The 22,326-nt window shown below is 38.0% G+C and overlaps 1 protein-coding gene across 5 annotated transcripts in view; it reads left to right on the top strand.

Moving 5' to 3' along the window:
• Nucleotides 1–22,326, top strand: part of LOC145992631 (uncharacterized) — a 59,933-nt gene that overhangs the window by 21,086 nt on the left and 16,521 nt on the right. Inside the window, exons 3-6 of one of the 5 annotated variants that reach the window (XM_083128996.1) lie at nt 1,413–1,587; nt 12,386–12,450; nt 18,230–18,341; nt 22,012–22,130. In XM_083128996.1, the coding sequence (XP_082985122.1) occupies nt 1,413–1,587; nt 12,386–12,450; nt 18,230–18,341; nt 22,012–22,130 (471 nt within the window). Of the gene's footprint in view, nt 1–1,412; nt 1,588–11,767; nt 11,900–12,385; nt 12,451–18,229; nt 18,342–22,011; nt 22,140–22,326 lie in introns of those variants that run through there. The other 4 variants (XM_083128998.1, XM_083128994.1, XM_083128995.1 and 1 more) reach the window with 4 other exon arrangements.

Raw genomic sequence — 22,326 nt, 5'->3', positions numbered from 1 at the left:
TGAATGAAGCCTATCAAAATATTGTGCTATTTTTTTCTGTCATTTTATTTACAACATTGTATCGATAAATAGAAGTATATACATAAAAATGTATTAGCATATAGTATTGTATTATTATTAGAAGCATTTCATTGCACAATTCATATTAATTGCGATAAAATGTGGAAGAGAGCCCAATGAAAAGTATTTAGTGTGTAATACGTTTATGCTGTAATGTACTACTTTGTAATGTATTCTAAATAAATGAGAATAATGTTTCATAAACATGTGATAAATAATAGGTATGTAAATATGCAAACTAATATAAGAAAAAAATAGGTACGTTAAAAGGGTAAAGCTCCCAATGAATATATCAAAATGCCATGAGAGCACATTTAGAGCATATGAGGTTAGGCCCCCATATATTCTCAATCTGCCATTTTGGAGGTGATGTTATTAGCCTAAACGTGTAGCTGTCTTTACTGCCCCTAGTTACCCATTGATTTGAGGCTTGTTGAGCCTAGGAACTGCTTTATGCGGGGACAAGGTCTGAAAAATTCCAAGCATAGATCAACCACCTCTGGAATTGAACCCGGGTCTCTTGCATGGCTGTCAGATGCCTTACTGACTTTTTTTGGGTAAAAGGATTACTCCTAAGTGCTAGTATCTCCTCTTTCCACGTTTTTCTCAAAGTTTCACACATATCAATTTTCTCTAAATTCTCTGATTCTCATTGGGACAAGCACAAATATCCATGTCTGAACAGTAATTCGAACCTAGACCCCTGGCATTGTAGCATGCTATGCTAACCACTCCACCACGGATCGACTAGACAACACCGGCTCTCCTGTAAGAAAAGAATAGACAGAACTATTTTTTTTTTATGCAAAAATATTTTATCTAGTACTAGAGGAAACAATCAATAATCATGAAAACTAAATAAATAGAAGTAATGATATAAATATTGTGCTTGTAGAACGAAAATATTACTCCCAGCAGACCACATTGAATCTACAATTATAATTATCTGCCCACAGAGCCTTACAGAACATGACAAATTAAAATTTAGCGGCCACTTGACTGCCAGCTGGTCAATTGGCCTCTTGGGAATACACACACTTGAACAGCCGGTGGTACAATTGTGTGTGCTATAGACAATTTGCTAAAATGCCCATGGCAGCTAAAGTGTTAAAACACCTAGACTGGTGTTGAAATTCAGGAATTGGTGTTATATAACACCGATCTTGGTGTTGTGGAAAATAAATATGGGTGTTATAAAGCACCAGGTAAGGAGTTCTGTAACTTTACTCACCTTTTGGTGTTGGAGAGCTGGAATATTTTTAACAGTGTAGTAGTCAAGTTTAATTTGAGATATTAGTAAATATTGTTTCCATTCAGGCCTATTTCATGAGAGCATGTCTTCTAATTCCTAGTTGTACACGAACACCCAGAAGGAGAATGACGAGCTGCACCATGTGACACAGGTTCTGAGGGAAGAGCTGAGGATCGCCCAGGATGCGGAGAAGACCGAGCGCTACAAGCTCACCAACAGTCGAGGGGTTCTGCTGCATCAGCAGGATGTCATCTCGAAGCTCCTGGGTGTCAAAGGTATATTCCGGCACCAAAGGAAACCACCTAACGTAACCTAAGCTAAGGCTACCAAACCTAACCTGCAAATATATATAAGAAGTTGCTTTCCCGTTGATGGAATTTCCTGTAGCAAGTCACAAAATGGCATATCTCTCAATCTATTAGGTTTCAACTACACAGTTCTTGTAGTGATACATTTTTTTTTGATTCAGGAATGTCAAATGTATAGTGATTTTAGACAGTTGTACAATTATTATTTTTTACATTTTTTTTTAGATATAGTTTATGACACTTTTTTTGTTATTTTGATTACTTAGCGTCGTTTTTCATGGTGGCTACTCACCAGGGATTGCTTGAATTCCAGGAATTATGTGTGATTTCTGCGTGCATTTCTCTCTGTAGATGAGAAAAATTGCAACTTTTATTATTCCAAATCACATTGAATTTATACATATTTATAAATTCCTTGAGGCAAGTTTTTCACAGTTTGATTTTTATCAAGGAAGGAAAGGAAAGCTTCTTGGATTGTAAAACAGAATTCTCTCAATCCGTTTACTTTGTTATAGGTCTCGTGCCATAACTTGAGCTCTGGGGAGAAAGTATTCCAGTTGACCGCGCAGGCTGTGATAACCCTCATAATGAGTTCTCCACCCTTCAAAAGCAGTGTTTACAACCACACTAACTCAATATATGTTACCAGAATGCCTGTGATAACCAAGAAGATCTCTTATCAAGGCTGTATGTACCCAATGTTCTTTTAATTGAAAAAGAAAAAAGAAGTATATCGACCTTCTAACCTATTACAGCCATATTTGCTTTGTACACAATGCTGCAAGTTCTTCTTCCCCCCTTTTCTCTCCTTTTCATAATGGAAGTTCTTGGGTTAAGACGTGTGTCCACCACTCTCACATCATCAGTGTGTATATACGTCTCTTCTCGATATATGTATTCACTAAGGGCCCCAAATATTTTACTTGCAAACTGTGCTGCGCCGATGCTTACCATTAGAAGCCTCTCCTTCCTTTTCCACTTGGTGGTAAAGGCCTTACAACCAGGGACTTGTATCGTAATGCAATTCATTGGTATTTGTCATCGTTCCGCGTTATTTCCATACCGGGTACCGGCCCAAATGTCGTGGACCGTTCCAAAGAAAATACCAGAACCACTTGGTAAGGCGAACAGTAACGCTTCTGCTGTACCGTTCCGTTCGTACCCGATAGAGCTTCGGGTACACAGAGTGGAACGTTATTATACCCGTACCAGAAAGCGTGGAACTCATTTCTTCTCTGAATGCCGGTTCCGTTATGGTACGTACTCTCCTTAGAATCATACCGGTACAAAATCATGATGGGTATACCTGAAACTTTGGGATCGGGTACAATTGTAACAAAACTTATTTTCAACTAATCAAATGGGTATTGAATGGATCAGAAAATATATGAGTCATGTAACTCTTCATTTTAAAACTTTAATTGTCAAATTCTTGAACAATCGGCTATTATTGGAGGTTGTAGGCAATATATATATAAAAATATGGAATCCTGAGATTTGTTATTAATAATGTTACTTTTATATAACCAATAGCCTACATGTAATTATAGGGTGCAAGGTGATGCCAACATATTGAAAAATAATTCTTTTCAAGCAAGATATTGAAAGTTCGACATGATGATAGTTTATAGTAATTAGAATATTACCAATTAATACATCTGGAAAAAGGGGAAGTTAATGTACGTCATATTGAGAAATGTTACCTACTAAATAACAGATATTAAATTCGATTTGACTTATACTAATTAGGGCATTGCCAATCAACATGATTTTGGTAAAACTGGAAATTAGACGCCATACTGAAAATTGTTACTTCTTAAGATAGAGAAGTGAAATTGGGTTTCAAGGTAGCTTATGCTAATTAGAGCGTGGCAAATCAACATGATTGTGGAAAACCAGAAGCTGATGGACGCCATATTGAAAAATACTACTTTTTAAGATAGAGAAGTGAAATTTGGTTTGATGGTAGCTTATGTCAATTACAAGATAGCAAGTCAACATGATTGTGGAAAACCGGAAGTTGATGGACGCCATATTGAAAGATGTTACTTCGTAAGATAGAGAAGTGAAATTCGGTTTCAAGGTATCTGATGCTTATTAGAGCATGGCAAATCAACATGATTGTGGAAAACCGGAAGGTGATTGACGCCATATTGAAAAATACTACATTTTAAGATAGGGAAGTGAAATTTGGTTTGATGGTAGCTTATGTCAATTACAGCATGGCAAGTCAACACGATTGTGGAAAACCGGAAGTTGATGGACGCCATATTGAAAGATGTTACTTCGTAAGATAGAGAAGTGAAATTCGGTTTCAAGGTAGCTTATGCTTATTAGAGCATGGCAAATCAACATGATTGTGGAAAACCGGAAGCTGATGGACGCCATATTGAAAAATACTACATTTTTAGATAGAGAAGTGAAATTCGGTTTGTAGGTAGCTTAGGCCAATTAGAGCATTGCAAATCAACATGATTGTGGAAAACCGGAAGTTGATGGACACCATATTGAAGAATGTTTATTTCTAAGATAGAGAAGTGAAATTCGGTTTCAAAGTAACTTATGGTAATTAAAGGATGGCAAATCAACATGATTGTGGAAATCCGGAAGCTGATGGACGAATATTGAAAAATACTAGTTTCTAATATAGAGAAGTAAAATTTGGTTTGATGGTAACTTATGGTAATTAAAGCATGGCAAATCAACTTGATTGTTTAACCCGGAAGTTAATGAGCGCGATAGTGAAAAATGTTTATTTTTAAGATAGAGAAATGACATTCGGTTTGATGGTAGCTTGTGCTAATTTAAGCATGACAAATTTCTCATATGAGTAACTGTAAATATAATTCAATTATTGTTTAGCGCAATATGTGTAAGTCAATACTTTAAGAATAAAACTAACTTTCCAAACACTGGATTACAGTAACGTAAATAAGCTGCAACGTCACTATATGAGGAAGGGGTGTACACACATGGTAGTCAGCTTCTTCTCCCCAGAACATAGACAAATTAAACGTAGTAACGGACTTTTACACTAATAATTGTTTTTTAACGTACTCCTTACGTGTAACCTTACTATAAATAATAACACATCTCAATTCTAAATGTTTATATATCCAACACTATGTGACAGTCAGATTTACCGTCATTATTATTTGGCGTTACCCCCACACCCCCTATACGCCTTCATGGCGTGGTGCTATGCACAGGGGAACACTTTACTTTTTTTTTTACTTTTTTTATTATTATCATTATTATTCATGTATGTAGCGGTAAAAAGACGTGTTGATTCAAAGTGTTGAGTGTTTTAATTTGTAAGATTACATATTTGATTTTTGCCAAGCCGACGGGAGGAACGAGACATTCGCTTGTGTTAAGGGTGAGCACCTGAAGGGTCACGCTATGCGTCTAAAGCTTAGGAAATTCGACCGTAATGACAAACATTTAAATATCTCGGTTTCCAACGGTCCGATTCATGTGAAACTTATACCAGCGCAGCGGCATGTGTGCAAGGACGGATGTGTGGAGTTTCGTCACGATCAAGCGACAATTACGGACGCCAGATCAAATCGGTTCTAATTGATCAGTTTGTGGACAGCGATTGCAATTGAGCTATGGGCGACAGCCAGGCGGAAGCTTAATCCGCACAAGTCAACTTCGGACACGGTACGTCCTAGTTTGGAGACAATAGAGCAAAGTGGACTGACCCTTCGGAAGCGTCGCTTCAACGATCGCCTAGCGTCGTTTTTCAAAATGTAAATAAAACTAAGGACATGGTTTTTCGATACACAGTCTTACCGCGATCCTTGTAGGGAGAGCAGCTCCGTGCTACCTCTCCATACACAGTCTTACCGCGATCCTTGTAGGGAGAGCAGCTCCGTGCTACCTCTCCATACACAGTCTTACCGCGATCCTTGTAGTGAGAGCAGCTCCGTGCTAACTCTCTCCATACACAGTCTTACCGCGATCCTTGTAGTGAGAGCAGCTCCGTGCTACCTCTCCATATACAGTTTTGCCGCGATTCTTGGAACGAGAGCACCTTCGTGCTACCTTTCGTGTACAGTGGACTTTGTTGTGTTGTGCGAACACCAGTGTGTGTGATAGGCAGTAAGTCTACACGAGTGCGCCTACCTCAACCGCTGGGGGAAGTTGAAGCGAAACTGTTTCCGTGATTACCTTACGCCATTTATAATTTTTGAGAAACGAGGAACACCGGAAACTATGGCGGGCTAGAGGGAGAAGAGAGATGAGGGCATTACGTCGATTCGCCTGATGTCAGAAGAAGTTACGCCGACGATGCCTATCCGCCGCCATGGAGAGAGAGAGAACGTCGAACGCCGCCCTATTGATACGCCGACGACGCCTACCAGCCGCGACAGAGAGACGTAGAGAGAGATGTTGATGCCCCGACGACGCCGACGACGCCTACCATCCGCCACGTTGACGCCTCGACGACGCCCACCAGCCGCGACAGAGAGACGTAGAGAGAGATGTTGACGCCCCGACGACGCCGACGACGCCTACAACGACCGCTCAGATGCGACGTCCGAACCGCGCCATACCACGGAGATACACCGATCCCGAGAGGAAGAGGAGCCGGGGAACTAGGTGTTTGAATCCTTTTCGCATCTTCATCGTCGCGACCAAAGGAACCTTTCGCGTGGATACTATGTGTTTTCAATCGCCCATAAAGACGCCTGGATGCACCCCGGAAGCTGAGAGATGGTAAAGTATTCTTCTGTGTGAACCTTAACACGTGACGGCCCGATTGATTTAGAGAACGCCCTTGAAATTCGTCGACATTTTGAAAACGCCCACTCAACTCGAAATTTTATATCGAACTCCCGTCGCGCTTGTCATTTGTAATCTATTCGTCTCAGGTCAATTTTTCTTATTCCTTGTGATATTTTTTATTATCTTAAATTCATTGTTTTTGTGCTCCTTTGTATTTGTTTAAAGTGCGTACTATTATAGTAAAGCGCCGCCCGCTTAATTGCATATTCTACTTGAGGTTTGTTCATTTTTATGTGTCAGCGCTGTGTCGCTGCTGGCTATGTCCGGTCGCATATGTGATTATTTGTTAAAGTATTTGCCTGGTAATGTGGATTGCTCGTCGCGGCGAAGTGTTTAAGTCCCGCCTGCTAGAGAGTATATTGTTTGAGCCGCTCAACGGAGGTTATTTGTTATGTTTGGAACCACGTGAGGTCTTGTAAAAGGAAAACGTCCGCCCACGTGAATGTAATTGCCGTTGAGACGCCTTTGTTTATACTGGTCAAGTAATGTATTGTCACCGCGCCGACTAGTTTCTTTTTTAAAAAACAAGAGGTGAACTTAAGTAAGGGCTGGCTAGGATTTAAGTAGCACTGGAGCAAAATCACAAATGACCTGATTAGGCAAAAAGTAAGATAAAATTAATTTGAGAATGCAATAATTAGGGCTTGTCGTCATAAAACCTGTGCATGTCATGTATAATTTCTTGTGTCGATGACCCCATCAGGATTGAATCTGAGAGAGAATGTGAGAGTGCAAGTGTGGGGACCTGTAATGATTCCATTTTTGTTGGTTATGAATAGAATATACTTGTTATTTTCATGTTAATTTTGGGCTATATCATTTTCGTATGCATGTCGCTACCCGTGATTTTCATGTATGCAGCTAGCCGCTTCCCGGCTACAGGTAAAGAGGTGGTAATTTGAAAGTACATATGTCTTTGTTTTTATTCGATATGGCGTATCACTATGCACTGTTGGTCACCGGTTCCTACACACGAACTTAACCTGGACCGTAACGGTATTTCGCTTGTCCGAGGGAGATTTTGCCGCCTCTATTTAGGTAGTGGTAGCATTTGTTTTTCCCGGGCAAGGGAGGGTGTTTCAATCATTCATACAACTACCTGTTGAATTTCGTAAGTTCTATATTTCAAGAACCCATAGTCAATCTTACGGACCCTTCCCAACACCTCTGCATTCCCTTTCGCGGCAGCTACGGCTCGGATCATTCACAGGCGATAAGACTGAACAAAATAATCAATAGCGTCATCATAAAAACTTTATTTCCTCTAATCGCACCTCTCGTAAAGAATTGTATTGTGTCATCGGCAGCCCACCCATTCTTGAACAAGGCCAGGTACTGATGGGCGCGTAAACTCTCTCTTCTATGCAGTTCGGTCGGACTGATTCAAGACAACAGCTACTCAGGGCGGGAGTGGGCGGGTATGGCTTACCATTATGCCGGGCGGGTCGCAGGGCGCAATGGATCTAGTTTACAGGTCTCTACGTAATTATCGGAAGCTACCACCAAACCAAATTTCACCTCTCTATCTTAAGAACCAATATTCTTCAATATAGCGTCCATCTACTTCCGGATTTCCACAACTTCATTGATTTGTCATGCTCTAATTAGCATAAGCTACCATTAAACCGAATTTAATTTCTCTATCTTAAAAAGTAGTAGTTTCCAGTATGGCGTCCATCAGCTTTCGGTTTTCCACAATCATGTTGATTTGCCATGCTCTAATTAGCGTTGGCTACCATTATACCAAATTCGACTTCTCTATCTTAAGAAATAACATTTTTCAATATTGCATCCATCAACTTTAGGTTTTTCACAATCATGTTGATTTCTCATGCTCTAATTAGGATAAGCTACCATCAAACCGAATTTCACTTCTCTATCTTAAGAAGTAACAATTTTCAGTATGGCGTCCATCAACGTCCAGTTTTCCACAATCATGTTGATTTTGCCTTGCTCTAATTGACATAAGCTTCCATGATACCGAATTTTACTTCTCTATCTTAAAAAGTGGTATTTTTCCATATGGCGTCCATCAGCTTCCGGTTTCCCAAAATCATGTTGATTTTTCCATGCTCTAATAGGCATAAGCTACCTTCAAACCGAATTTCACTTCTCTATCTTAAGAAGTAGTATTTTTCAATATGGCGTCCATCAGCTTCTGGTTTTCCACAATCATGTTGATTTGCCACGCTCTAATTAGCATAAGCTACCTTGAAACCCAATTTCACTTCTCCATCTTAAGAAGTAGCAATTTTCAATATGGCGTCCATCAACTTCCGGTTTTCCACAATTGTGTTCATTTGGCATTCTCTAATTGACATAAGCTACCATCAAACCAAATTTCACTTCTCTATCTTAAAAAGTAGTATTTTCCAATATGGCGTCCATCAGCTTCCGGTTTTCCACAATCATGTTGATTTGCCATGCTCTAATTAGCATAAGCTACCTCGAAACCGAATTTTACTTCTCTATGTTAAGAAGTAACATTTTTGCAATATGGCGTCTAGCAACTTCCGGTTTGCCTCAATCATGTTGATTTCCCATGCTCTTAATAGCATAATCTACCATCAAACTGAATTTCACTTCTCTATCTATTTTAAACCTAATGGTGCGTACTGCACATGCTGGTTGCCTGAAGGACGAATATCGACTTTCTGCGCAGGTCATTGTAATTAGTATATTATACATGGTCTTGTTAAATCTAATTGTTTCTATTTTTGCTTAGCTGACCATTATTAACAAATTAATAGAAGATAAACTAGATAGTATTTATACATATTTTTCTGATAAATAATTATTCAGAAAAAACACGAATTACTTTTTTCTAAAGTTATTATAAGTAGTTTTTAAACAAAGAAGTGTAATTTTATCGGTATTCCATTTGCTGCTATGGAATTTTGATTGACAGTAAATTAATTTGGATACGCTCAGTATGTGTTTTGATACGTACCGTAACTTCCTGTTACAAATATTACCCGCTTCATCCATTTCTATCCATGTTCCGGTATTTTAAGAACAAGCGCTGATCATAGTTATTTAGTACTGGTTACAAACCTGTGGTTCCATTTCGTACCCGGTAGCCACCATTCCGGTACAGTATGTATGGGTACGATCGTACCCATTCCATCCAAGACCCGTTCCACTCAGTACCTGAAGCGAATGGGTCGTTGAGTAACGTTATGCCTAATTTCCCCAGGTTGTTGGTAGGTCCAATCTGTCCTGTACTGTCTGGAACGCCAATGCTATTGTAACGCATATCGATAGTTCCGTTCGTAACTTGACAGCGTTACAAGTTGGGGTACGTTACAGGTCCCTGCGTACAACGTCTTTGTCACACTGCCACGTTTAGGCACAGTATGATGTTCATTTATGTATGTTTCGTCTAAATAGTACACGGCTCTTCCAGTGTTTGGGCAGTCATGAATATCTCTAAGGAAATTGGTTATATATATATATATATAATAATAATAATATCTGGTTTTTCCATCAAAACCTCCTTTGGAGTCAGTTCTTTAATAAGGAAAACAAAGATCAAGTAAACATTTCCATAATGCGACTCCAATTCGAAAATTGATTTTTCCTCGCTTTGATAGGTGTAGGTACCAGCTTGGGTGTTTTTTGTAATTGTCCCTTGATCAGTTTTGTCTTATCATAAGTCATCCTGATCTTCGCGATTAGCCAAAAGTGACAGGAAAGTGAAATAAAATAAATAAAATCCATCGATGAATTAATAACCCCCTTTATCCAAATTGGATTAATTGATTTGGTTTATTTTACTTGGCTTTCCTGCCACTTTTGGCTAATCGTGAAGATGACAAGGAATGACGATATTGATGTATGGACACTCACAAAAACACTACCATCTACAGGCCGGAATTCAAACCTGGGGCTTCTTGCTTCGTAGCACGCTGTGCTAACAACTCCGCCATGGATATCGGCGAGTATCTTGGGAAACCAGGCTTCTCCCACATTTCTTGCCTGGCTTCGCAATGTAGACCCTCTTTTTCCGAATTATGCAAATCTACATCTAAACTGAGTGACAAGTTAATTGTTTACATCTGTAGATGGCAACATTGGACTTTTGCTCCACCAGCCTGCCTTTTTTTTTTTTTTTTTGTTTTGATGAAACCCATATGGCCTTCTCGGATTTCTACTTTCCCCAGAATTCAAGTTGTCACGCGAGACCTATAGTGTCTTTTGCAGAACAGACAGTGAAAGATGATTACAAGATAAGATATCTTGAAGTTGATTAGGTAAATTTGAGTTAGAAATTCATATATGATAACCAATTGTTTTGGTAGTATATTGCGTAACATTTGTGACTTTTGCTTGTAGATGCACTTCAAGTCAGAGTGTGTGAAATGGCGTATGTGAACTCTGTGCCTTAAATTAAATATTTAAAATGTATATACCATTTCATTGAATTGAATTAATTTTTTTGGATACATTGCAATCACACAGACGCTTATTATTGTTAATATATTTGTGTGTGTGTGGTGAGAGGTTGAAATTGAAAAAAAAAACATTTGTTTGCATCCTTGAATTTTTAGAAAGTTCAGATTGAAAACCTGGAATTATACTTTAATTTTATAATGGTCCTAGAGTGGCCACCCTGTTTTTGTATGTTTCTATCTCAGTTGACACCGCGTTAACTACTGATTGATGAAATGCCTGCAGAACAAGCACAAAATATGCTATATTCTTAATTGCAACCAGAGTTACTGACTTGGTAGAATCTATAAAGGCTGTTCTTCTGCTATCAGACAATGAAGTGTGATATATCTGCAGTTTTTTTAAACATTATTTTGAAATAAATCTTTAATTTTTAAGTAGGAACTCGAAGTTAAAAGTTTATCTTCAATAAATTCCGTTACTAGAAGTGCATTTCTCTTTTACTGTGCATTTAATATTTAGCCTAGCTCTTTTTGATGTACAATCATATTTTATTGACTAAGTTGTTAGCTTTGGTGTTTAAATGTTCTACACGAGAAGATACGAGACTGTAAAGTATAAATTATGCCACAACCTATACTGATAATAATATAGTTGTTAATACTGTGCTTCCACATCCCTGAATGGTTCAGTCCTTCGAGGAAATTTCAAATTTGACTTGAGCCAACATAGGAAAGACAAGTTATTAAAAAGAAGTCGTTCGCTACTGTGTAGAAAACCTGATTATGGTGGTGTTGTGATTGGGTGCACAGGTTTCAAATGTCTATTGGTGTTGGTTCAGTATTAGTTTGACTAAAATATAAAATCGGGAGTTATCTATTGCCAAAATTAGGTCATTGTTGCAGTTTTTCAACAGAGATACTTAACAATATACATGGTTGCTGGTTAATTATTATTAAGGCCATCTTGTTGAAACTCTGTGATAAAATCGTGGCTTGGGAGTATTTTGTAATTCCGATGAATATGGGGGACGAAGCTACTAGCAGCGACAAGGTTAAATCTCTAGCAGAGGCATCGACCAATACAACCCCTGGTAAGCGATTGTGCCTCATACAAAGAAGTATGGTTAAGTGGAGATGTTATTGATTGCCTGGGTGATAATATGGGCAGGCACGGACTTTGAGTGTTCCACTCACAATCCCACTACTTAGGGTTCATGCTCTAGCCAAGCTTTTCAGTTAATAACCATTTGTGCTTATGTATTGTGGACCAGTCCGTTGATTGTCTGGCTGCAGCACGGTATACCCGCATTTCATTATCATGGTGGGTGATTTCAGCTGAAAAATTTCTGCCATATTTCAGCATAAAGTGGTGCTGGATTAAGTGTAGGTAGAGGTTGAGGTTGAGAATGTTTGGAGTCCTACCTCCACTTCCCCTCATATTGTTTTCAGTGCATTGCGTAGTGTACAGTATGACAACAATATGTACATCTTTAAGCTACATTTTTGCAATTATTCAAAATATTTATATGTACTGTGTTACCATTAATGTATTCTATGCAATTCTTTATTAATTTCAGATGAAAATATAAAGTTGTGTGATCGCATTAAGCTACTGGAGAATACACTAGCAGAATTGAAAGAGGTGAGTATTATAATATATCGATATGTTGTGTATTATAGATTGTTGTTTTCCAGCATGTGACACAGCAAGCGCATGGCATTTAGTTGGTATTCAGTACGCTAACACTGATAACAATGATGCAAATTTCTTAGATGTCAATATCAACAAACATAATTGAAGGGCTTCTATAAATTTCAAAGAGATAGCTGCACCATGAAGACTGTCATGTTTTAGCCCAAATGGTTATCCCTCTTCTTGTTTAAGGCTGATACTTTGTTGCTAATTTCGTGATGACTCCTGTTACCTTGTAGACGATAGTGATAAGGATATTGAGTATCAACCATCAGGTGATAATTCATAACCCTCAAATCAAGTAACCAAGCAATAAAATAATTTGTGCAAATATTTAATAAAAAATATATATTTACGGCATCAAATATATGTCTTTTTAATCTGAACTTCATCCGGCGTCTTTGTAGATTAACAAATCTAATTTGTCATAGACTCCGGTACCCTTCTATACACCCTCGATTTTTCGCACATTTCAAATATTCTCGTTACAAAAATTAGTTCTTCATAATAAACGATGTTTCTAAATAGCGCGGAAAGTAATTTTTTAGATCTACGTGCTACGAAACTTACGTTTTTTGTGAAATTAAAATTCCTTGCATAATGTGGCTCAGTCTGTAATGCGTCTGACTACCATGCTCAAGGTCCCGGGTTCGATCCCCGGCCGGTTCAAATCCGGGAACTTTTCTAACGATGGAAGCGGTCCCGGCGCCCACCCAGCGTCGAATGACATGAGTACCTGGGGGAAACCGTGGGGGGTAAAGGTGGTCAGGGGCGTGATGCTGATCACATCACCCCCACTCATGACCGGATCAAGAAAGGGTGGGGTGTTACCCCCACACCACCTATACACCTTCATGGCGTGGTGCTAAGCACAGGGGAGCACTTTACCTTTTTTTTACGTCAAAAAGGTTTTTCAGAACTTTATGATGGCGAATGATGTATTTATGTCACAGGTGCACGTCTAATTTTCTTCTTTTTCTTCTAATGATTGACTTGTGCAATAGGAACATTTGCGATTGCAATATGATATTTGTGTGATATATTGGCGGATTGGACATTTCAGACATTGGATTTCATTTATGCGACTTCAGAAATTGGAAATAATATTTTTTTTCTGCAACTGCATGCCGTAAAGGGGAGGGTTGTTTTTTCTAAATGACTTGTGGGATGGGAGTGGAGGTTGGTATTCTGTGGAAAAGGACAACAAGGACTTTCAATGTAGAAGTTACTTCATTTTTGGAATTACAAATTGAATTTCGACCCACAATTCAATACCTGGCATTGGTAAAAAGAGGTAAGTTACCTTCTTTGGTTTAATTTTAGCCTTCATTTTTTGTATCTTCATGTGTCAATGCGGAAAACAGTGAGAAATAGTGTTGGGGGCAGGTGACTTTGGCCAATTTCTAACGTGCCTTTAAAAGGGACTCTATAGATAAAGGCAGGGCCGCAGTAGCAGTAGGGGGCGGTAAGTCAATTGCCCCAGGGGCGGAGCCCGGAACTGGTGGGAAATTTGGACTCAACAATTTCAAACGACAAAATCGCAACTTTAAACGGCTGTACAGTCGTAAATACTTCTTTCCGTGCTCCAATTTTTTTTTAATTCACAAATAGGATCACATAATCTTCATAATGAAAAAAAAATATTCAAAATTCGAGGGTGTAGAATAGGATACCCGACCCTTGTCATACACCTAAAAACCTTAATGTGATATTTATTAAGATGATTTATAGAAGGTACATCATATTGGTGTTGTGAGACTTTAAGTTGGTTTATAGTATGAGATATACAACATGACAAAACCATGTATTATTTTAGAAAATAATGAAATTTGAGTAAAGTAACACTTAAAATATACTTCTGCTTTGAGCTATAGTGAGGCTTGATGAATATTAAAGGGATAATAAAAAGTATGATAATTTTCAAAGGTAAATATTCTACTAAAAAAATGTGCCAGATGTGGCTTGTTACATTGTTGCACGAAGCCCTTTAAATTGTTCAACTACCACTACGGTTTCCTGCTGTTTGGTTTTGGCAATGTTGAAACTCCTCAAAAGCTTGCAATGAAGACAATCTTGATGTATGCAAAATTAAGAAATTACCATGTTAAAACTTTACGTAACCAAGTAACCAGCTCTCTGGCATTCCAAAACCTTAAAGTTTACTACCGTGGTAACGTGTATCTCCCATCTCTCTATCTTTGGTAAGATAGATCCACTCTCGACATTCCACATCAATTCTTTCAGATTCGTCTTAATATTATCATTCCCTGCCCTTCCCACAGGTCTCTTACCATCAGGTTGCCCAATAATAACCCAGTAGACTTTTGTAATGTTTCCCATGAATGCTACATGCCCTGCCAACTGAAGTTGTCTTGATTTAGATATTCTAATACATATCAGGTGATCAATAGAGGTTATGGAATTTAACTCTTGTTTTGATCCTTTTGAAAAATGATATGGTTAATCTCATAGCAGTGAAATCAAATAGTGTCTTTACAAGAACAACAGCAACGAGTATACTATTTAAGTTACATTTGTTAAAATCTACAGAAAATTTTCCGGGGGGAGATGAGGGTCAAAATCAAGGCTTCGCTTTAAAATACAGTGGAACTTCGATATCTCGAACCTCAACATCTCAAATTTCTTGATAAGTCGAACTTTTTGTAATCCCCTTGAATTGTCCATAACACTCAATACTAATTTTACCACAACAACTCGAATAAAACCTTGATAAGACGAATTTTTGTACAGTTTATGGGATGCCGTTCCACCTCAATAACTCGAGGGTAGACTATGGAAAACCTCTATGAGTCGAAGTTAAATTCTAATCACCTCTATAAGTCGAAGTTTTAGTCGCATGGACCTCAATAAGTCAAAGTGTAGGGTGCGTACGTACAATGTCAGGTGATCAACAATCATGTCGTTGGACTTAAACTCCCCCACCCTGCCTTGTATGTAACCATCATTGTTAATGTGTTTAGGCCTCTATAACACGAAGTCGGCAATTTTGGCCCTCAATAACTCGAACCTTGGTAAGTCGAAATCCTTGATACCTCGATTTTTTTCTTTTTCCCCTCAAGTTCGAGTTATCAAGGTTCCACTGTACAATATTCTGAATACTGAGAGAGGAAAAGGGGGGGAGATATGGAGTGTGGGTGTTAGTGAGAGAGAGCGAGGAGGGTGCACATACACATATATTAATACAGAAAGAGAGAGAAAAGAAATCCTTCCAGTAAACACACACACAGAGAGAGAGAAAGAGGGAGCATAAGCGCATACATTTGCAACATAAGAGTGAGTTAAAGTTCATATTTAAGGCTAACATAGACATTTGGTTTTGAGAAGTAGATGTGTGTTGCCGTTAGTTTTTAATGTAGTAAATCAGTAACTTTTAGACTTACTCTACGTTGGGTTTAACTTATTTTCAGTGATGACATAAAAAGTACATTAATTTATAATAAATATTTGTAACTATAAAACTACGTATGTAATAGAAAATCAAAGATAACTCATTTAGGTTGTAACCATCTTGCAAAACATCCAAATGTCAACCTCACTTCCACACAGTACTCCCCAGTAACTGATTTCTGCAGGCCAACAAGGCTCTGGCATCTGGACCTACGACCATTATAACCTCTGTAGGACTATGTGTGGGTTGTCCTGTTTTTGTCCTTAGATGTGCTGAGTGCTCCTTTACAGCCTCAGCTTTTTACCCAGGTTGAAATATTTTAGTCCTCAGCCATGGTTTTTATTTTAGTTATGATAAGGAGCTGGGGCCTGTATAATGTGATGGGTGCAAAATAGCCTAAGCGATGACGCAGCCACAATTTTTAATTCAATCAATCGATCGATAACTCATATACCTACTTGTAAATTGTCAACTTCTTTTTACAAGCAAATTTCCCAGGTTCGATACCTGGTGGAGGCACATTGCACTGTGGTTCGAATCCAGTCCTGATTAGCCTATCTGTGCATAAAGTGGACTTAAAACATAAATTATTTTTGGAAACGTAATTTTGTTTATTAATCTTGAACCAAGTAGCTACATATGGAATTTCCGGGAATGTTGTAGGTTGTTACACGTAATGGTAACTTGAGTGATAAAATAATTATTTTGTGCTGACAAATGTGATAATATTCAACTTGTTCATTCTTTGAGGTGAGTACTTGGTTAAGGTAATGCAAAACTATTGATGAAAAAGATTTTCTTTCATTTGAGAGTGATTACAAACGAAGTTATATTAAAAAAATTGACAAGTACAACTACAATTTGCAAGTAGGTAGAATGATAAGGTGTAGGTTCAGTAGGAAGTCTGATGCGTAGGCTTTATTTCAGTATAGATAATATGAATTGTTATCTCTCGGTTGAGAGAATGAGGAGACAATCTTCTCATGGTGTTAATGAGAATATTTGGCTCTAATACCTTTTTGATGATAAGCTTTTTACAAAGGGTGAAGTGAAAGAACAATGAAGCTATTCACCATGGTTGGTAAAGTGACTGAAAATTAACTCTTAATTTTGTTACTTGAAAGCAAGGTGGATTGTTTCAAATCAGGTTTATTTATCACAATTTAGATAAATAATTTATAGAATAATGTACATATGGATGTTGTAAATACTTTGTGAAAGTACATTAATCTTGAATTCATTTAGTGTTGTTTATTAGGTTCTAAGAAAGAAAAAGGAAGGAAACAAAATATATGTACTGATGGTGTGAACGAAATGTAATATGTAAACTATAAACACACTTACATTTCTCCTGATTTAAAATTCAATAATTTGTATGGGCAAAACTCAAATATATTGTGTAGAAAAATATACAAAATGCCAATCACGTTAAACTGTAGATAGTGTCATTACCATTAAACTGCAAATAAACATTGCAGCTGATATTTTGTAAACTGTCATTTAAAAAGTTGCCAAAATTCAGCTACAAAGACTAAAAAAATATTTCAAGGTACAATTATGGAGCACATGCAGAATGTTTTATTTTCACAGGAAGAAAAGTTACTGAAATTATTATGGTTTCATTAACACACTCAACAAACATTTCCATAGTAGGTTCATATATACAGTATCAGTAACAGATGTAAACAATGTATATTTACATATATTTTTTTTATTTGCTTTAATCAAGCTGTTCAAATATTTTATAGAGCCGTTTACTAGAAAAAGGCTTTCTATAAAAAAACATAATCTATATGTATGGTACCAAAACCAATACAATCAATTTTAAGCAAGTTTTTTTTAAAAAATCAAGAAATTCGATTTAAATAAAAATGAGGACTAAAAGTGGTAAATGTTCTAAGTGCCAAAAGCAAAAATGTTGGGAAATCGCATCGTTCCCCACATCAGCGTGTAAAAACGTGCACACCAGTGACCTCTTTACACACCCTTAGAGCTACTTAGAGGGCTACCAGCCACTTTCAGGTTTACCACATTATAAAGCATGGCACATTTCACAGTTTAACTTGGAAAACGGTGTTTGAATTATTGTGGCACTTACAGCATTTATCAATTTTAGTCTTCAAATCATGATTTTTTATCCACCCTGCTCGAAAGTAACTGAGACACTGCTACTAATTTGAAAAAAGATATTAGCTACTGTTAACTTAAAACGGTAAGTGTCACTGTGAGTTGCAAGTAACTTGTTACTTCGAAGGAATGGTGACTGTTCGTTAACATGTTTGCTCATAGAGTTTCAACAATCGCATTCCATTGTTGCAGAGCTTTGTGAAGGAGAAGGAGAACTGGCAGAAGCAGATAAAGATGAGCAATGAGCTACACAACAAGGTGGTCACCCAGCTGAGGAAGGATTCGGAGCACGAAGGTTTGTATGGTATACGTCACTTCCGATAATCATTTTCTTTAATTTAACATGTGCTTTGAACGTGCTATATTAACCGGTAAGATCTGAGAATATCCGGTTTGGTGGGGTGCAAAGTCTCAGTGTTCAGAACTAACAAACAAAAAGAAAGTAGATAAATCTGCTATGTGTATATTTTTATTGCGTTCGGGTATGTTGCCATCATGGGAACTCGCAGAGCCTCCAAGAACAACGAAATGTTACGTAACATTCTTATGTAACTCTTTTATGTTTTTCTTGTATCTGCTTTTTAGAGCCTCTTTCTTTGTGCCCATCTCCTACCTTTTTCTGTATTCTTTGTTTTTCTGTCTTTTTTTTATTTAGGCCTCCCCAATGGCGCAGTGTTAGCGTCGTCACCCTGTAATCAAGGGGTCCCGGGTTCGATACCTGGTGGAGGCACATAGTGGTTCGGATCCCACTTTAAACTGTAGGTCCAGTCCCAATTAGCCTTACTGTGCATAAAGTGACTTAAAATCAATCAATCAATTAATTTTTTCTTAATTCATTCTTTATCTATTTCTCCCCCTCTTTCTGTTCTCTCGCTTTCTCTAGCACAATTCTTTTTTTTTCTTGCTCTTCTTTTTCTCTCTGTCTCAGTATCTGGTCGTTTTTTTTTCCTTTTTGTTTATTTCTTTCTCATTTCTATTCGGTGGCTCAGTCGGTAACGCGTCTGACTACCATGCTAAAGGTCCCGGGTTCGATCCCCGACCGGTTCAAATCCGGGAACTTATCTAACGATGGAAGCAGCCCCGGCGCCCACCCAGCGTCGAGTAACATGGGTACCTGGGGGAAACCCTGGGGGGTAAAGGTGGTCAGGGGCATGATGCTGATCACATCACCCCCACTCTCGACCGGATCAAGAAAGTGTGGGGCGTTACCCCCACACCCCCTATACGCCTTCATGGCATGGTGCTAAGCACAGGGGAACGCTTTACCTTTTTTTTTTGTTTCTCTCACTTAAAACGTTTCTTCCTGATGATGAAACAAACACGCAGAATCTAAATGACATATATGAATTTTATCTGTCTTTTCACACACGGTGTTTTGTTTAAAATATTCAATACCAGCTGACCACCCACTCCCTAGGCAAGGGTAGCTCATGCTACTGCTCGGTATATGGAATGCTCGTTCACCTTTGTCTGCATATGATGCAGAGGCGGCAATAAAGGCATAGGGTAGGCCCCCCTCAAACGAATAGTTTCGTAACACAGTTACCAGAGCTGCCCCTAGGGCCCTGTGCCAGGTAAAAATAATTATTTTTGTGCAGTTTATTACGAGCTTGCTGGTCATTCCAATTAAGAAACTAATCTATTTCCTGACTTCATGGATTGTTTTGACATACTTAAAATATCAAAAATTACTGAATTATTGGAAATGATTAAAAATTTCCACTTTGATAGGTAAAATAATAGTTTGATATTGAACATGACCAGTTTTGTAATTAAATATAATGAATGTCACACCCCGACACATATCGGAATGAAAATGAACACTAACTTTGGAACTTTTGTTTACCTCCCATAATTCATATTTTTAACAGTCAACATGTTATGTTTATTTACTCTTAGGTAATAATACTAAAAGTTATTATTTGTAACAATGTTTCTTTTGTGATGTAAGATACATGGTCTTCAGAACAAAAATATCTCAAATTTTCATTATATGCTCCGCGTACATTGTAGGCCCCAGGCCCTGCACCCACCTATAGCTGGCCCTGAATTTTTTATTTAAGATACATGAATTTTTAAATGTTGGTTTTCAAAAGTGTGACGAATTTTCCATAAATAAATCATATTCAACGACGGGCATACAACGGATTTTTCTTTGGGAGGGAAGGGTGGAATTGTAAAGGTGTATAGTACATAGCTATTATCTTGGGTTCTGCATACATAATAAGGTATTTCGTATTTTTAGAACTTTCCACTCTCAAAAAATAGCAGTCGGGGGGTCATTTTAAGAGGGGTTGCATTTATCACTGCTTTTTCGAGAGTTCTTCTATACTCTTATTTGAAAATGTTGATTCTCTCAAACTTTCAGAGGGGCTGTATCCCCATCAGCCACCGCCCCTCTGTGTACGCCAGTGTATTCAGCATATAGAATCCCTTCTATAAAGGTTTGCTTGAGACCTCGTTGATATCGCAATCAAATGAAACTCTCAAATGAGTCTCTCTTCCGTAGCAAGAAAAATTAGTGGTATATTCCCCCACGAATGGTCTAGTATAAATTCATGTAAATTCCACCTCAACATTTTTATAAGGCCATGTTCCTATCAGTTCAACCAGACGCACCAGGTTACGATCTTCATGGCCATGGTCATGGATGAAATTAGGCATAATGGTTCAGCCATGTCTGGAAGGTTCGTATTCCAAAATTTAGCTTCCCCTGAGAAATAGTTCTGGAGTTATATATAGCCTGTGGGAGAAAATGTGGCCCAAATCTGAGAAATGAGCATTGGAGCCAACTTCAGGACACCATAACTTTGAAACTATTGATCACAGTCTGATGGTGTTTAAACACCAAACAAGACTGCACGCAAGGAACACAAGCTACAAAATACCCACAGATTGTTTACATTAGCAAGTAATAAATCCAAAATACGCCTTACATGTCAAAATATGCATATTTTGTGTGGCTGATAATGTAACTGTAATCTGCCCACGAATGTGGCATTAATTGTTGTAGTAATCCTGATGTGGGCTCAGGAAACACACATGATGTTGCTTCCTAATCTATCACCCAATTCATGTTGCATGTCACTGAAAATACAAAGAAATTCAAAAATCAGAAAATGGTGTTGTAGCACAATAGGGACAGGTGATATCCAACCCAAGTTGCACACAATACATAATTCAGTCAAATACCAATTTGTTATTGCAAGGCACTAGTGCACAGTTAAATTGTTTTAAAAAGTGACAACAGTACACACACAGGGTGAGTAAAAAATTACTGGACACCATTTTATTTCAGAAATGGAATTGAAAATCAAATGTCTGGGTACTTCAGCAAACAAGGAGTGGGGGCCTACCTTGATAACTGCAACATGGCCACGATATTGAACTTTGCCATCTTGGATTCAGGTTTTTCAAAGGGGGAGGGGAGGTCATAATGATATTTCAAATCAGGCTAGGCTTTTCTCAGAAAATGTTTTCTGCAGTCAGATTTGCTGTGGTGTGGTGCAAAAGCTATCAATACAAGATGTTTCAACAACTACCTCCAAAAACCATGAGATGTGTATATATTTTATGTGTTTAATATGTTGCCCTCGAGCTGCTGAGCACAGAGCAGAAGGTGCTTTGTCCAGCCTAACACTACAATTATACTCTTCCGAACAAACTTAAAGATACTTGGACCTTATCTCCCTCACAGTGATGATGATACAGAAAGGGACGGATGACCACCACATGTCACTTCAATCACTTCTTGTAAGGACACCCAAGTGATTATATGGTGACCACACTGCTCTTCATGCCTTTTGAAAATTGTGAAGATGATAAGGTTCAATTTCTTAAAATTTGTCCTGAACTATGTATAATTTGTGGATTGCAAATTTCCTTAAGTTTAATTTGCTTCTAGATATTTCTAGTATTGTGTAGCTCCATATTTTTTTGTAATGTCAATTTCTGATGCATGAATATCATTTCAGTTACTGAAACTAAGGCTGAGCTTGCAACTCTGAAAGCAGATGCCGAGAAGAGGCTGAACGAGATCAACCAGAAGCTGCATAATTTGGAACAAGAGAAAAGGGACAACATTGACGAACTGGTAGCCACGGTAGTGTTATTTAGAATTATTCTATGCCTCTTGTCTGTTTCTCTAGACTAGTCAGACAGTGTGCATGCTAAAACGAACCCAATGAAATTATTCTTGTCTTATCTGGAATTAGATACCAAGAGCCCTGCTGTCGCATCGTGTTTCCCTAACCACCACACCACGTGGTCGGGTTTCATTTCTTTTCAAA

Source organism: Lepisma saccharinum, chromosome 9 (assembly GCF_977018435.1).
Source record: "Lepisma saccharinum chromosome 9, izLepSacc3.1, whole genome shotgun sequence".
NCBI lineage: Eukaryota > Metazoa > Arthropoda > Insecta > Zygentoma > Lepismatidae > Lepisma > Lepisma saccharinum.
Note: the sequence above shows the minus strand (reverse complement) of the source record. Positions and strands in the feature narration are given on the sequence as shown.